The 16,532-nt window shown below is 41.3% G+C and overlaps 1 protein-coding gene across 1 annotated transcript; it reads right to left on the reverse strand.

The window, feature by feature from the left end:
- Nucleotides 1–1,477: 1,477 nt before the first annotated feature.
- On the reverse strand, nt 1,478–14,861 carry LOC108892181 (NACHT, LRR and PYD domains-containing protein 12). The gene is made up of 10 exons (XM_018689609.2): nt 14,793–14,861; nt 14,400–14,549; nt 12,373–12,500; nt 10,296–12,156; nt 7,825–7,998; nt 6,959–7,132; nt 6,063–6,236; nt 4,572–4,745; nt 3,746–3,919; nt 1,478–3,135 (listed from the first exon to the last, which is right to left on the reverse strand). Exons 2-10 carry the CDS (start codon nt 14,528–14,530, stop codon nt 3,120–3,122), a joined length of 3,006 nt encoding a protein of 1,001 aa, XP_018545125.2. The 5' UTR covers nt 14,531–14,549; nt 14,793–14,861; the 3' UTR covers nt 1,478–3,119.
- Between the last annotated feature and the right edge of the window lie 1,671 nt (nt 14,862–16,532).

The following is a 16,532-nucleotide window of genomic DNA, read 5'->3' on the forward strand; positions in this document are numbered from 1 at the left end:
CTGCAGGTGTACGGGGGATTCGAACCGCTCTGCTGTTTGGAGATTTACTCAGTGGCATCAATACAACACTCTGCCAAACACTGAGAGCCAAACAGTAAGTCAGGATTAAACTGAAATAGACTGATGCTCAGACCACAGTCAGCTGCTGTCGTGAACTGAGAGATCATTTATAAACAGGTGTCAATATCTCAGCTCTGAAGGATCGATCCTGCAGGGGACTAAAGGTCAAGCTGTTCCTCCTCTGCAGATGAGACAATCTGTCCTCACAGAGACGAGACTGACGGTGAATTCAGGCTTTTAGTTTGACCAGAAACATCACTATATATCAATACCAGACTCCATGGACAAAAACAGGGATTTAACCGAGCAGAACACAGGAGCTGCTGGAATACCACTGCCTCCATCTGTTAGTGTGTCTGTGTTACTGCTCGGTTAAATTTCTTTTTTTGTCAATGGAGTCTGGTAGAGATATATAGAGATGTTTCTGGTTAAACTAAAAGGATCTGACTCTTTAATAAAAAGGCCAATTAAACTGGTATCATGTGTAGAAACAGACAGCGGTCTGAACCTCTCAGGCTCCACCAGCTCTCTGTTGAATAAACTGAGTGGACCGTCCCGCCTCTGGTCCTCTGTCTTCACATGGAGCGAGACGGTCGATGAACCAAACACTTCAGGTTTACACTGCAGTTCATTTAAATTCAGCCTCTGTCTGCAGCAGATGATACCGGAGAAATACTGGCCTCAGGCTCCAGATGTGAGAAGCAGGCAGCAGGGAACTACATGGAGCTGACTGGAAGAGAGCTTCGTGAAATATTTACAAGGTGTTACTCACATTTTGAGCTTCGTGTGAAATCACCTGAAGGTTTGGAGGAGTTTCTCATGCTTTCACTGAGACAGCCCACAACTCTGCAGCGAGAGTTTCAACAAAAACTAAAGCTAGATCACATTTTAATACAGTTTTAGCTCCTGTCCTCCTCCTGGTCACGTTTAGGACTCTTGACAAACACAGTATCACAGGATCATAACAGTCTCCTAGAAGGTATGTTCATATGCAGATAAACTGTCGCCGTTGATGACCAGTCGCTCATTAGTAGATCCAGGTTTCATGGCCTCAGGTCTGTGAAGGACGACTGATCTAAAAGATCTGAAGATGATAATTATCTTCATTATCTGATCTGACAGTTATTTTCTTTAATAACTGATCGATTATTTCATCTATAAAGTGTCAGAAAATAATGAAAATTACTGACCATTCATCCCTGAAGCCTGTGAGAGGAGGAAGAAGAAATGATTTCCCTGCAGGAGGTTGATCCATGCAGCTATGATTTCACAATATGTGGTAAAATTCTGCCTGTTCCAAACTTTGAACCAGAGACTAATGACTGATATGAAACTGATCTGAGTGGAAAAGGCTTGAATTTTAAAGCTCGTATTGTGACAGTCCAGAGAGACAGGAAACACATGGAGAGAGAACAGATGACGTCTAAAGAAGATCAATATTTATTGGTATTCAGCCTTTAATAAGTGTTTAGCCCTCTCTGCAGTCTGACTCTGTTTGTTATATAACTCCAGACTGTTGCATAACCTCATTTCTAAACCTGCAGTTCTGACTCAGCAAAAAAAATCAACTCAACTTTGTAGAAAGTCTGATTGTGGTTTCAGCTCAGAGTGAAATCAACAGGCTCTGTCATCACATCATGGAGGACTGAACAGCTGCAAACTCACTCAACACTGATCCTTTAATGCTGCTTTGGTTGTGTTAAAGTCGCTCACACACTGCAGCCACTTCACACATTTACAGTGTGTGGATGTTGGACAGGTTGCTGCCCCCTGCTGGTGGATCCAAACCTCACACCCTGCAGGTCTGAGGAGGAAACAGAAGTTCTTGTTATGTTCCTGATTTCTGTTCTGACACAAACAACACCAACTACATCTTGTTCTGTGTAAAACACATTGTCTCCCACTGTCTGTGAACCAGTCTGAACTCAGACACTGAGGGAATCAACTCACTGCAGCCACATGAACAGAGGTGAGAGGTTATTATTTCATCTGCCACAAGCTGTCAGCAATCACGAGTCCTGACGACTTTTCTCTTTCTGATCCTCTGACTTTTTCAATTTCTGTTTTGACTGAAATGTCCCAACAACTGTTGGATGGACTGTGATGAATTCTGGTTCACACATTCACATTCCCCTGAGGATGAACTGTAATTGGTTTAACTGTTGAATTGGGGTTAAACAGTGTTCTGATTGATTGACTTGTTTGGGTTAGTGGGTGAAGTTAAACATTTGACGTTGAACCCCAAACTAGGGTTGAACCTTGTGCCTGCTTAGGGCCATAGTGACCACCAGAGGGCCCCCAAGAGCATTTCAAATATATCAACGGCAAAAGCGTTGTCGTAGTTTATTGTTGAACTTTTGCACGCTGCTAATTTCTTAAACCAAAAGCAAATGAATATTTTATGTTTAAGTTGCCAGAGGTTTAAGTTAAAGGAATATAGTTAACATCTGTCTGTATTCTTCTAATTGAAAACCATAGTGGACTAATGTAAACAGATTAGTTACCTCAGGTGTAACTGAGATCATCCGTCATCTTATAAATGTTTTTTCCAACACCTCGAGACCTCAGTGGTGACTACAGCTGTGCTTCAGTCCAAAACACCAGAAATGTACAGACAACAATAACAACATGAAGAGTCTTAGTGAGATGTTGTTCCACCACAAACCTCCAGAACATCTTCACTGCTCTGTCACATTGATTCTCCAAGTCTCTGAGCTCTGCTGGAGAGATGAACGTCCTCCAGAGTTCCAGTGTGAAGCTCAGCCTGGAAACTGTTGAGAGCAACGTTCTGAACTTTAAGTCCAGATCCACTGATGATCCTCTGTCAGATCCAGAGGAACACACAGGGATGATGGTGGACTGGACTCTGTGTCTGACAGTGGAGCTGTTCTCAGATCAGTTCAGACTGCTTCTTCTGATTCCTCTGTCAGTCACTGCTGGATGAAGCTCTCCTCTCCACTCTACCTCCCAGTAACATGGTCCAGTCAGAGCCTCTCTACACACAAGCTGCTGCTGCTGCTGCTGCTTCAACATCTGGATCATCAGGACACAGCTCATCCTCACCACAACCTCCACCTGCAGAGAGAGAGAGACAGAGCAGAGAGGAGGTGGATCAGTGTTTACAGAGACTCTTCATCAGATGGACAGATATACAGATGTGATGACTGGACTTCAGCAGAGCTTCTGCTCTGTATAAAGACCACATGGTTCCAGAGCCAGTGATCTGCAGGATCCAGTCACACTGATCTCAGAGCTGTGACAAACATCAAACTCCTCAGTTGTTCAGTGTTGAAATGAGACAACAAACAGTGTCAGATCAGATCTGATGGAGTTAGAAGTTTGATGAATGAGGACCACTGTCTCTGTACATGTTGTGAGTCTGTCAGCTGGAATCCAGCTTTATTTCCTCAACACATCAACACAACAACAACAGTCATCTTCACATCAACTCAAACACATCATCACAACCAGCTTCTGGCTGATCTGATTGGCTGACTGTTCTCTGTCTCTCTGTCTTTCTGTCCAATCCTGAAGCCTGTCACCATTCTCCTCTCACAGCTTCACTGAGGAAAGCAGCCACTGAGAAGGTCCCAGCTTTACAGGAAACACTGGATCTCTGCTCTGATACTAACTGTGTTTAGGACAATACTGATGGAAGCAGCATGGACTGACTCCAACTACTGACCTCAGAGTCTCCAGTCTACAGTCTGGGTCCTTCACAAGATCATGGAGAGGCTTCAGGTCTGAATCCTGCAGGTTGTTGTTACCCAGGTCCAGATGTCTCAGATGGGAAGGGTTGGACTTCAGAGCTGAGACCAGAGAAGAACAGCTGATCTCTGACAACCTGCAGGACCACAACCTGAATAAAGAATAAAAGATGGAGATCAAATCATTGATAATCAATCAGATCTGTCCTGATCAATGATGTTTTCTCAATAATAATAATAAGTCTTACAACAAGATTGTCAGTTAATGGAGTGAAACGTGTCAAACCAACAGTGAGCTCCTTTAAACTTTTCCTCCTTCACACATTAAGTAAGTAAATTCAACTGGATGAAAAAATACAACAATTTTTACACAAACTGAAACTAACTTCAAAGAAAAGAAGAGTTTCTCTTCATCAAGTGTTTTTCAGTGGATTTGTCCAAATATCAGCTGTGAGGATCTTCTGTCTGTTGTTGTGATAAAAATTGTCTTTGACCAACGACCACTGGACATTTTCTACAGTGTATTTAGAAAACATGAGTCCTCTGACTGGGAGAAATACCAGTGTGTGAGTTGTGAAGCTTTGATTGAAGTGAACAGACATTATTGATGACAACTGACTGAAATGAACTGAACCTGAAGGAATAATTCTCAGTGTGAGATCAGAACAACTGACAATATGGAACAACCACTATTTAACATGTCATTCATTCTAAATCAATGGATTCAAGTTCTGTGAAGATAAATGAGCTTCAGTTGTGGATTAAAGACAGAAGATCTCCAACAGTAACAGACAGTGAACTGACCTCAGAGTCTCCAGTCCACAGTCTGGACTCTGCAGAAAACCACACAGCTCCTTCACTCCTGAATCCTGCAGGTTGTTGTTACTCAGGTCCAGGTCTCTCAGATGGGAGGGGTTGGACTTCAGAGCTGAGACCAGAGAAGAACAGCTGATCTCTGACAAACTGCAGTTCCACAACCTGAATAAAGAATAAAAGATGTGAGTTTAGTAGACAAAGTTCCTGCTTGAAACCATTCAGTGTTTCATCATCTGTTCAGAGCTGAAGAAGGTTTAGAATGAACAAGTTTAGAAACTGGAAACTCCAAACACCTGAACCAACAGAGTTTGTAACTGAAAAACTAAGATTTGAAACTGAAAGTTCAAATTTTGATCTTGAACTTTAAAAATACAACATTGTACTGAAAATAAAAATAAGTGTTGGAAAAGTTTAAATAGAATTTTGATTCAGTTCCTGAATTCTATCAAATAAATTATTTATTTTCATTTTTCCTTTCACACATATTTTGATATTTGAGGTCATATTTTTTTCAGTTGCAGATTTTGTGATTTCAGATTCACATCTTTTTTTTTTGTTTCAAACCTTTTTTTTTTCATTTTCAGATGGTACGTTTTTCAGTCTCACACTCTCGGCCCTGACCTGGCGTGGGGGGCGTGGCATCAACTGAGAGGGGCGTGGCATCATGAGTGACAGCAGAACAAAGAGCCAAGGACCTTCCTCAATCATGATGCCTTCAGGAAACGTAGGTACTAAGAGAAGTACGACTCAACACTTTCTATACACCATATTCACATGACTGACAGTGAAAAACTGACATCAGTGATAAAGGTTTGTTTACCGAGCTGTTTTAAACTGAACTTGGTACCAAACACAGAACAAGAGCCATAAACTCTGTCAGACTGTGCAGTTCAACAGCCACACTTTCAGGAACGTGCTTTGGTTTCTGTTGCTGTTATTGTCTCATAGTTTTGCTGGTGTGATGACCACTCTGTCCACTTTATAACAGAAAAATTTCCTGGGGGGGGGGCATGCTTGTGTTTGTCCTCCACTACACCAGGGTTTTCCCAGGTCTTAGAAGACAGTCATTTGTTTTTCAGGTAGACAGTGACTGTTAATGTAAAGTTGAGACTATCACCAGTTGACATGGGTGTTTCCTGAATCAATAACATGTTAAACAGCCGACAGAGTGACCAAGGTTTCTATAGTTAATACAGTAACCAGGTCAGTGGTTAGTGAGAGAGATGCCCTGTTGTTCTTTATATCACTGAAATCTACTGTTTCAAATCCCGTCACAGGACTCAAACACATTCATATTATTTTGTCAGCATGTTTCATTTTGTTGCCTGGAGGTGATGTTGACATGAATATGTATTTTACATTAACTGGTCGTGTCTCTTATTCTCTGCGAGGTCTTCAGGATCTCATCACACTTCACAAACACACAGGAGGCTCCTGTTCCTGTTCATCTCAGCACAGAAAGAAAATATGGAGTCTGACCTCAGAGTCTCCAGTCTACAGTCTGGACTCTGCAGAAAACCACACAGCTCCTTCACTCCTGAATCCTGCAGGTTGTTGTTACCCAGGTCCAGTTCTCTCAGATGGGAGGGGTTGGACTTCAGAGCTGAGACCAGAGAAGAACAGCTGATCTCTGACAAACTGCAGTTCCACAACCTGAATAAAGAATCAAAGATTTGAGTTTAGGAGACAAAGTTCCTGCTTGAAACCATTCAGTGTTTCATCATCTGTTCAGAGCTGAAGAAGGTTTAGAATGAACAAGTTTAGAAACTGGAAACTCCAAACACCTGAACCAACAGAGTTTGTAACTGAAAAACTAAGATTTGAAACTGAAAGTTCAAAGTTTGATCTTGAACTTTAAAAATACAACATTGTACTCAAAATAAAAATAAGTGTTGGAAAAGTTTAAATAGAATTTTGATTCAGTTCCTGAATTCTATCAAATAAATTATTTATTTTCATTTTTCCTTTCACACATATTTTGATATTCGAGGTCGTATTTTTTTCAGTTGCAGATTTTGTGATTTCAGATTCACATCTTTTTTTTTTGTTTCAAACCTTTTTTTTTTTCATTTTCAGATGGTACGTTTTTCAGTCTCACACTCTGGGCCCTGACCTGGCGTGGGGGGCGTGGCATCAACTGAGAGGGGCGTGGGATCATGAGTGACAGCAGAACAAAGAGCCAAGGACCTTCCTCAATCACGATGCCTTCAGGAAACGTAGGTACTAAGAGAAGTACGACTCAACACTTTCTATACACCATATTCACATGACTGACAGTGAAAAACTGACATCAGTGATAAAGGTTTGTTTACCGAGCTGTTTTAAACTGAACTTGGTACCAAACACAGAACAAGAGCCATAAACTAGAGTCTGACCTCAGAGTCTCCAGTCTACAGTCTGGACTCTGCAGAAAACCACACAGATCCTTCACTCCTGAATCCTGCAGGTTGTTTCCTCTCAGGTCCAGATCTCTCAGATGGGAGGGGTTGGACTTCAGAGCTGAGACCAGAGAAGAACAGCTGATCTCTGACAAACTGCAGTCATACAACCTGAATAAAGAATAAAAGATGTAGATCAAATCATTGATAATCAATCAGATCTGTCCTGATCAATGATGTTTGGTCTAAAATGAGTAGAGTGACTTTGTCCTTCTGTTATTGTGGATCATCATAATGTCAGCCTTCTACAGACATCATCCAAATGTCAGCACAACATTCAGACACCTGTTCATGTCAACACTGATTCAGAACCTGCTGCTGACCTCAGTCAGTCTGTCATTAGAAGATAAAGATCAGATCAGACATGTTGGACCTTCTTCTCTCTGGATTTTGTATCTGAGCAGGTTTGTGTAATGAAACAATGTTAAAGGAGAGTTTCATGTTTCTTGTCTTAAAGCAACAGTCACATGTCATATGTAGATGACAGAGTTGTTGGTGGCAGTAATCCTTCCTGCTGTCCATACTGACTGTGAAGTGCTCTCTTCCTGACACAACTACACTGTAAGAAATGACTTGATGAGTTCAGCTGCAGCTGAATGAAGCTCCATCAGTCTGAGTCAGACAGAGTTACAGACTATTTAGGACAAAGTTCCCTCTTTATTTACAGCAGATTTTTCTCTTCACCAGATAATTGTTTAAAAATCATCACACAGAAATAAAATTTAAAAACTGAAACTACAAGATCCAAGATTTGAAATTAATATGTACAAAAAACCTGAAACAGGTCCAGTCAGTGAACTGACCTCAGAGTCTCCAGTTTACAGTTTGGACTCTCCAGTCCAGCAGACAGCAGCTTCACTCCTAAATCCTGCAGCTTGTTTCCACTCAGGTCCAGTTCTCTCAGATGGGAGGGGTTGGACTTCAGAGCTGAGGCCACAACTTCCCAGTGAGTCTCTGAGAGTCCACAGTCATAAAGTCTGTGATTAGAGAAAAAAATTAATCTGTCAGAATAAAATCAGACAATTTGTAATAAAAATACACAACATACATAAAAAGACAGAATTTAGCCTGGGGAATTGCCTAAGTCTCGGCACTCGGACATTGAGAGAAATCTGGGAGAGGGAACTGGGTGTTGAGATAACAGAGGAGATGTGGGACAGCATCTGGGATAATGCAAGGAAAATAACTGTTTGTAACCGGACAAGAGCGATGCAATTAAAGATCCTGCATAGAGCACATGCTACCCCCAACCGTCTCTCCAAGTATAGAAAAGATGTCTCTCCAGTTTGTCTTAAATGTAAGACAGAAATTGGTAATCTTACTCATTGCTACTGGTCTTGTTTAAAAATACAAAAATATTGGAATGATATCTTGTTTGAAATACAGAAGGTTCTGAAAAAAAAGCTTGAACTCAACCCAGTTTCCCTTCTTTTGGGTCTTCCAAATGATCATGTCACTGATATGTATCAGAAAAAACTATATAATGTCCTGACATTTTGTGCCCGGAAAAATATTCTTAAACACTGGATCACAGATAAGGCCCCCTCTGTGTTGGGATGGCACAGGACAATAATGGAACACATACCTCTGGACTATCTCACATGTCTTCTGCACTCCAAAACTGATGCCTTTGAAAAAATATGGAAACCATTTCTTGATTATATGAATGTAAATGTCTCTGCAATACTGACGAGAGCATTTATATAAAAAGCAGTACTGTTAATTTTTTGTTTTTTCACTCTTTTCTCTTTGTTTAGCTCCCACTGTATCTCACTCTAAGTTGCATAATGTACCTGCTACATTTACCCAGAACTGATCTGTCTGGGTTTTTGCATTGCTATTCCCAGCTTGTTGTTGTAGTTGTTGTGTGGTTTTGTTGTTTTGTCTGGTCTTGTCTTTTGTATGTTTGTTTATTATGAAGAAAATTAATAAACACATTTATTAAAAAAAAAACAAAAAAAAAAAAACAGAATTTGATTAAAATCTGTTCTTCACATCTGTGGTTCAGTTCATCTTATCTCACTGTGTTTGACATGAAACAATAATTCTCATCACTCTCTCTCAGACCTGCAGACTTTTAATGGGAATCTTTGTTTGACTTTAATCCGACAGATGAAAAGCAGGGAAATGGCGTCACATTTAGGCTTCCATAATGTCCACACTCTGTGAGTGTGACCTGATCCTCAGAGTCAGAATGAAGACATCTTGTCTTTTTACTGTTTTCTATTCATTTGTTTCCAGAACATTTCTGATGAGTTCAGCTGAGTCAACAGTTAAAGATGATCTCTCTCTGCTACCTGCTGCTGTCAGGTGATACTGTTCACATCCATACGCAGTGAACATTTGGTGACTGTTGAAAATAACTAACATCATTTCATTCTTCCAAATGAAAAATTGGATTCATAAACATTAACTCTTGGTCTGGTCTGATCAGTAGTTTATGGTGGCTCATGATAATGTCAGCAAACTTTAAATAGTTAAAGTTTAAATGACATTACTGAGTCTCTTCACTCATTTGATAACTTGTCTCCACATGTGCAGCTGTTACATTAAGTTTCAGTATTAACCATTATCCCATCACTGTTTGTTGTTATCACAGTGGCTGCTGTTCAGAAAAAGTTTCACTCTCACTTAAATGTAGAGAATTAAAAATGTAAAGTGGAACCTTTAATTTGAGCTGAGTGTTTCTGTTTCATTTGTTACAGAGGTTTGGTAAGTTCACTTCTTTCTAACTCCACACCTCCACATTTTTAAACTTTTCAAACTTGTAGTCTTCATTCCTGACTGACGCTGACTCAGGTGACATCACCTGAGGACATTTATCAGACTTCACTCAGCTCCTCTGGAGAAACTAAAGGCTTCAAACTACTGTTTCCACAGATGGAGTCGTACTCCCCAACACCTGGAAACACACTGAGGTGTAAGGTCAGTGGAGTTCTGCTTTAATTAGTTTCATCAGGTTTACATGAAACCAGAAAGATTTCAAATCAGATAAACAGAAGATTTCTAAATAAATGTAGAATCTAACAATTCAATACAAAGAAACAGAAAAACTGTTTTCATTAACTTCACAGCAACAATCACAACCAACTGAAGAATCTACATTTTTATCTCTCACAGCTTTTAAAACATCTCCAGAAAAAACACGCCTGACCTAAAGACTGTGCACTGTAAAACTAAGACTAATGAGAATAATTTAATACTGTGTAGATCTGAAGAACTGAACTACTGATCTACACTGTCTGATGATGTTAATGATCATGTCTGGACTCACTGAGCCTTCCTGCAGTTCCTCACAGCTGGGATCAGTCTCCATCGTCCCTCCTCTGATGTGTTGTACTTCCTCAGGTCCAACTCATCCAGAACCTCCTCTGACATCTGCAGCATGTAGGCCAGAGCTGAGCACTGGATCTCAGAGAGTTCCTTCTCTGATCTGTTCTCTGACTTCAGGAACTCTTGGATCTCCTGATGAACTGAGTGGTCGTTCATCTCCATCAGACAGTGGAAGATGTTGATGCTTCTGTCAGGAGAGATTTTATCACTGTTCATCCCCTTCAGGTTGTTGATGACTCTCTGGATGATTTCTGGACTGTTCTCTGTCTGACCCAGCAGACCTCCTAAGAGTCTCTGGTTGGACTCCAGAGAGAGGCCATGAAGGAAGCGAACAAACAGGTCCAGGTGACCATTTTTACTTTGAAGGGATTTCTCCATGACTCTCCTCAGGAAGACATTGAGTGATGAGTCACTGCTGCTGTCTTTCCCAAAAGACTTAGAAATCTTCTCGATAAAAGACTCTGGCTTTGAGTCCCTGTTGTTCCAGTCTTCTCCCAGGAACCTCTCCAGTACCTGTGTGTTCCTGTTGGTGAAACAGTGGAAGATGTAGACTGCAGCCAGAAACTCCTGAACGCTCAGATGAACAAAGCAGTAGACTGTTTTCTGGAAGATCACACTCTCTCTTTTGAAGATCTCTGTACAAACTCCTGAGTACACCAAGGCCTCTGTCACATCAAGACCACACTGCTCCAGGTCTTCTTGGTAGAACATGATGTTTCCTTTCTCCAGATGTTCAAACGCCAGCCTCCCCAGCTTCAGAAGAACTTCCCTGTCAGCCTCCGTCAGCTCCTGTGGACTCGTCTCATGTCCCTCATGGTACTTGTTCTTCTTCCTCTTTGTCTGAACCAGCAGGAAGTGTGAGTACAGGTCAGTCAGGGTCTTGGGCAGCTCTCCTCTCTGCTCTGTAGTCAACATGTGCTCCAGAACTGTAGCAGTGATCCAGCAGAAGACTGGGACTCCACACATGATGTGGAGGCTCCTGGAGGTCTTGATGTGTGAGAGGGTTCTGTTGGACAGCTCTTCATCACTGGATCTCCTCCTGAAGTACTCCTCCTTCTGTGGGTCAGTGAAGCCTCGTACTTCTGTTACCCTGTCAACACATGAAGGAGGGATCTGATTGGCCGCTGCAGGTCTGGAAGTTATCCAGACCAGAGCCGAGGGAAGCAGATTCCCCTGGATGAGGTTTGTCAGCAGCTCGTTGACTGATGACTTCTGTGTGACGTCAGACACAACCTTCCTGTTGTTGAAATCCAGTGAAAGTCTGCTTTCATCCAGGCCGTCAAAGATGAACAGAACTTTACAGACAGCCAGCTTCTCTGCTGTGACCTTCTGTAATGTTGGATGGAAAACATGGAGCAGCGTGAGAAGACTGTACTGCTCATCTCTGATCAGGTTCAGCTCCCTGAACGAAAGCAGAACCAGCAGACTGACATCTTGGTTTTCCAAGCCCTCTGCCCAGTCCAGAGTGAACTTCTGCACTGAGAAGGTTTTTCCAACACCAGCGACGCCGTTGGTCAGAACCACTCTGATGTGTCTCTGTTGGTCAGGTAAGGCTTTAAAGATGTCCTGGCACCTGATTGGAGTGTCATGGAGGGTCTTCTTCTTGGAAGCTGTCTCCAGCTGCATCACCTCATGTTGGGTATTAACCTCTTCACTCTGTCCCTCTGTGATGTAGAGCTCAGTGTAGATCCTGTTGAGGAGGGTTCTACTTTCTGTTCCATCAGTTCCTTCAGTCACACGTTCACATCTCCTCCTCAGGCTGATCTGATGTTCATCTAAAACCTCCTGCAGACCACTATCTGCTGAAAGACAACAAACACTGTCAGACTAAAGACAAACTGACAATCTGATTCTTTTCATCAGCTCCAGAAAAACAAGCAGAGAAAAGCTTTTTCGTGTTGTGCTCTTTAGAATCATCTTAAATGTCAGAGCTGTGTGATAGAACAAATGACTCTGTAGAAAACAACAAGTCCTGTTTTCAGAAATGAAGACATCAGCAGACACATGTTCAGTCTTACTTTGTACAGTGCTGGTCTGACTGGCTGTCTGCAGTCCAGGTCCTGGTCTGGATCCCATGGACCGGTCACTCTTCATAGACAGACTGCTGGATCCTGGAAACTCTGCTCTCAGTCTGAGTCTCTGACCTCTGCAAACACAAACATGTTTTTATTATTATAGTGGGGCAGCACAGTTCAACATAATATAACAAGTACCAAATTAGAAAAGTGTGAGCAAGTATATTGGGAAAATCTCCCAACCATTTCAGTGTTTTAAACCTTTGCTCCATGTGACCATTTCTTCTTTATTTATTTCACTGGATTTCACAGTTTCAGCTCAGCTGATTCTAATTAGCTACATTATCTAGATTAGTCTCAAGCCACCCCTTTATCAGTCAGACTAAACTCACTTCCTGTTCCTATTGTGAGTTTCTTTAATTACCAACTCTACAGTCTGTTCTGTATCAACAGCCTCAACAGCTCAAGTTAATTTTCATTGAAACCTGTTTATGGTCAGTTTCAGAAATTCAGCCCTGACTTTAATTTCATCTTCACTCAGTTTCAGTTTTAAACATTTTGGTGTCAGTTCAGGATTCTCTAACTCAGTTAGCATTAAGTATCCTTCCCTTTCTTCCCTTCTCATTGACAACATTGGATTTTTCAATAGAGCTCAAGAGACACACATTTCTGTTACTGTATCTGATGTACATAGTTTTTGTAAAGAAAGTCATAGTGTCTGCACCACCACCTCATGATATTTGGTATTTCTCCCAACCCTCTCCACTCCCAGTATCCAGATTTGTTTTAAATATATTGAGCTATATATCTATTATATTTTACACTTTTATTATAAAATGAAAAATAGCACCAGCACCTTCACAATATCAAGCTGTTTACATCAAGATGATCTATGAACATGTTACATGTGACAAAACCCCTCTGGTTCAAACTGTGATATTCATCAGTTCAACAGTTTGAAGTTGGCAAACTAAAACCTGGTCTAATGAGGTCCTGTTGAACACAAACTGTCTGACTCACACCTAAGGGATGTGGTTTTCCAGTATCACTCTTACAGTAAACCAGTTATAGAGGTTGGAATGATTCAGCTGAAAACATCACATGATGATAAACAGACTCAGTTGGACCTGTATGTATCAGAGTTCTCTAAAGAACAAAAAAGGTTTAGTTTTATTCAAGTGAAGAATCAGACTCTTTTTTAAAATCAGAAACAGAGGGCAGAGCTGGATCCAGATGATCTCTGACTGTACAAACTGATACAGCTGAGAGAATCAGACGTCTGGCTTCATCTGACCCTGATAGAACTTCACTGACAGACAATGGACGCAAACACAGTTTGGTAATGAAAAGACAAAAACCAACAGTGTGTTATTTTGTCTCTCAACACTTCCTGACCTCCCTCTTCTGTCTGTACCTCTCAGCTCTAAGCCCATTGGTTCCAACTGAAGACATTCATCTTTTAAAAATTCACATATGCATAGTTCAATTTTCAGTCGCAGTAAGTGTCTGACAGAATGGTGTTGGCACAATAACCTGGACACTCCCACTCCACTGCTCATCCTGCTCTTTAAATTGTCATTATTTGCACTACTACCTGTAAATAACACCTCACTGTGTTGTGTTCTGTTGTGATCTGTTTTATTTTATTCCATCTCTATTTTCTATTTAGAATCTCTGGCTATTTTTAAGAATCTTTATTCGTGCTATCAATTCAAGAGCTGCTAAAATGTCTTTCATAACAATAAAGAATTCTATTCTATTCTACTCTGTTCTATTCTATTTTTCTTTTCACAAACAGTTTCTCACTGTAGTTTATATCATCCAAAAAGGGGGAAATACTGTGTATAAGGCATTTACTGGAACTATGTTCAGCAGGGGATTAATCCACATTTGGTGCGGTGGTGAGTATTTGAAGCAGCATGGTGTGTGTGTGTGTGTGTGTGTGTGTGTGTGTGTGTGTGTGTGTGACTAAGTAAGTTTACGGTGATGATGAACAATGGAGCTCTGTGTCTTTGTAAGAGTTTTCTTACTTTGTGTCTGAGGGTCCAGGTTCATTACTGAAGTCTGGAGGTTTGTCTTTGGAGCAGTCACTCTTCATAGACAGACAGCTGGATCCTGGAGACTCTGCTCTGTCCTCCTCTTCCTCCACACAAACACTCATCTTCTGGACTTCAGCCAGTCTGAGAGGGAAACAGTAACACTGACTGAGACTCAGAGACACAAGAACCAGGACAAACAGGTCTGATCAAGACTCACACCCTGAACAGGAAGTAACACACACGACATGATTCCCTCCTTTTCTCTCAGTGTCTTTGTTTGGACACAAGTTCATCCTGTCTCTTCTTCCCTCGACAGTCCACAGGGAGAAAACGGACTCAAAGACTTTGACAGGAAAATAATCGGAATGTTGTGTTAACACTCACCGTGCCTCAGCCTTCACTTTCCTCCTTCTGCTCTGTGCACACTAAATGGAGTTGCTCCTCCCCCTCTACATTTACAGGAAATCAGCTGAGTTTACCTCTGTGTGTGTGTGTGTGTCATCAGCATCACACTCAGATGGAGTTTAACTACGTCACCAAAAAATCCCAGCAGAGACTTTGATTAAAAAGTATCATCACTTCATCTCCAACAGTCTGGTACAGCAGCTCCCACACTACACACTGTCTCACCATCACATTCAAGTCCCAGAGAGAAGTGTGATGGAAATCTCAGAGACATGCTCCATCAGGAAATCCAAACACATCTCACTAGAAAATCCATGTGTATGATCAGAGAGGAAGTCACAGAGTCAAACACCTCCACCCACAGTTGGTTAGGATGGAGTCAAACACTCTGAGACTGTGACAATTAAATCTGAACAATTAGAAGATCATTCTCACTAATTTAAATATCTCTCAGTCATTTTGTTTTCTATCAGCTACACGTCTGTACCTCAGCATTGGTGAGTTCCCCGTTCTCCTTTTAGGAACAGAGCCTGTTTGTTTTCTAGGTTTTTCAGTAAACCCTCCATCAGAGATTTTCCCAAAGCCCCAACACCATTTTCCTAAACCTCGAGTTTTGTTCACCAGTCCTGTATCTGTAGGTACCCAGTATTTCCAACAACACTTCCAACAACTCTAAAATGCCCCTTGTTCCCCACAAACAACATTTAAGATCCAACAGGAACTGGAACACTGATAGACAACAACACACACAGGAAGCAGGAACACTGGGAAAAGTGACAGCAACAAAAGCCACAAGCAGAAGCAGCAGGTGACTGAAGGAACGTGAACAGAGCAACTGCCAAAGAAACAAAGGAAGGACACTGGGATATATAGTCCAGGTAGATGATGGAATGAGGTGCAGGTGGGGAGAGACCAGGTGACTGCAGGGCTGATTGGGGAAGTGGGAACAGGTGAGGGGATGAAACACTGGAGGGAAAAACACAAGGACAGGAAGTAAAACCATGACGCACACAACAAGAAGGGAGATTTCAAAATAAAACAGGAAATAATAAACAGGAGTCTGGGCAGAGAGTCAGTCAGAGGCAGATCATAACAGTCTCAGTGTCATGGGCCTAATAAAACTCAGCTACCCTCTCAGACATGAACGACAGAGCAGTGACAACAGGAAGTGACACTGGTCACCCCCTCAGTGCTGCCGTCAGCTCGTACATACAGGACTTTAAAATGGAGGAGAGCTGTGGCACAAGTTTAGTATCTTCTGTCACAACATTACTGAACAAACTTCCTCCATCATCTTGTTTAGAGCCACTTCTGTCTCTGGGTGTCATGTATGTATATGTGTGCTATGTGTACATGTGTATATGTTTGAATGTCATCTGTTTGCTGTGGTGTGGTTACCTGTATGTTTGTGATGCCACTGTATGAACAGGCTGGTATCCTCAAAGCTTGTGGTCACTGTGATATTGTGATATACAGCTGCCATCATATAAAAATTAAATGATTGTTTATTAAAATTGTTTATTGAAAAATGTAACTTGATTTTCATAGTTGTCAGAGAGGAAACTAATAGACAAGAAATATGCATTTCTTTGCAGAAGACCGTCTGTCTTATGTATTTAAATGACATACATCAATTTATTCCTGGACTGATATTCTGAAATTACTGATCTCTAGAAGTGATACACAAATAAACCTGCCTTCCCTAAAAACAAAAATAGA

This window comes from Lates calcarifer, linkage group LG11 (genome assembly GCF_001640805.2).
Source record: "Lates calcarifer isolate ASB-BC8 linkage group LG11, TLL_Latcal_v3, whole genome shotgun sequence".
Lineage (NCBI taxonomy): Eukaryota > Metazoa > Chordata > Actinopteri > Centropomidae > Lates > Lates calcarifer.

What these genes read in the sequence shown, in the direction of transcription:
- LOC108892181 (XM_018689609.2), bottom strand. Translation starts at nt 14,530, where the DNA reads ATGAGTGTTTGTGTGGAGGAAGAGGAGGACAGAGCAGAGTCTCCAGGA. An exon ending in AGGAACTGCAGGAAGGCTCA is followed by an intron (nt 7,999 to 10,295) that starts GTGAGTCCAGAC and finishes CTCTAATCACAG; the next exon opens with ACTTTATGACTGTGGACTCT. An exon ending in TGTAGACTGGAGACTCTGAG is followed by an intron (nt 4,746 to 6,062) that starts GTCAGACTCCAT and finishes TTCTTTATTCAG; the next exon opens with GTTGTGGAACTGCAGTTTGT.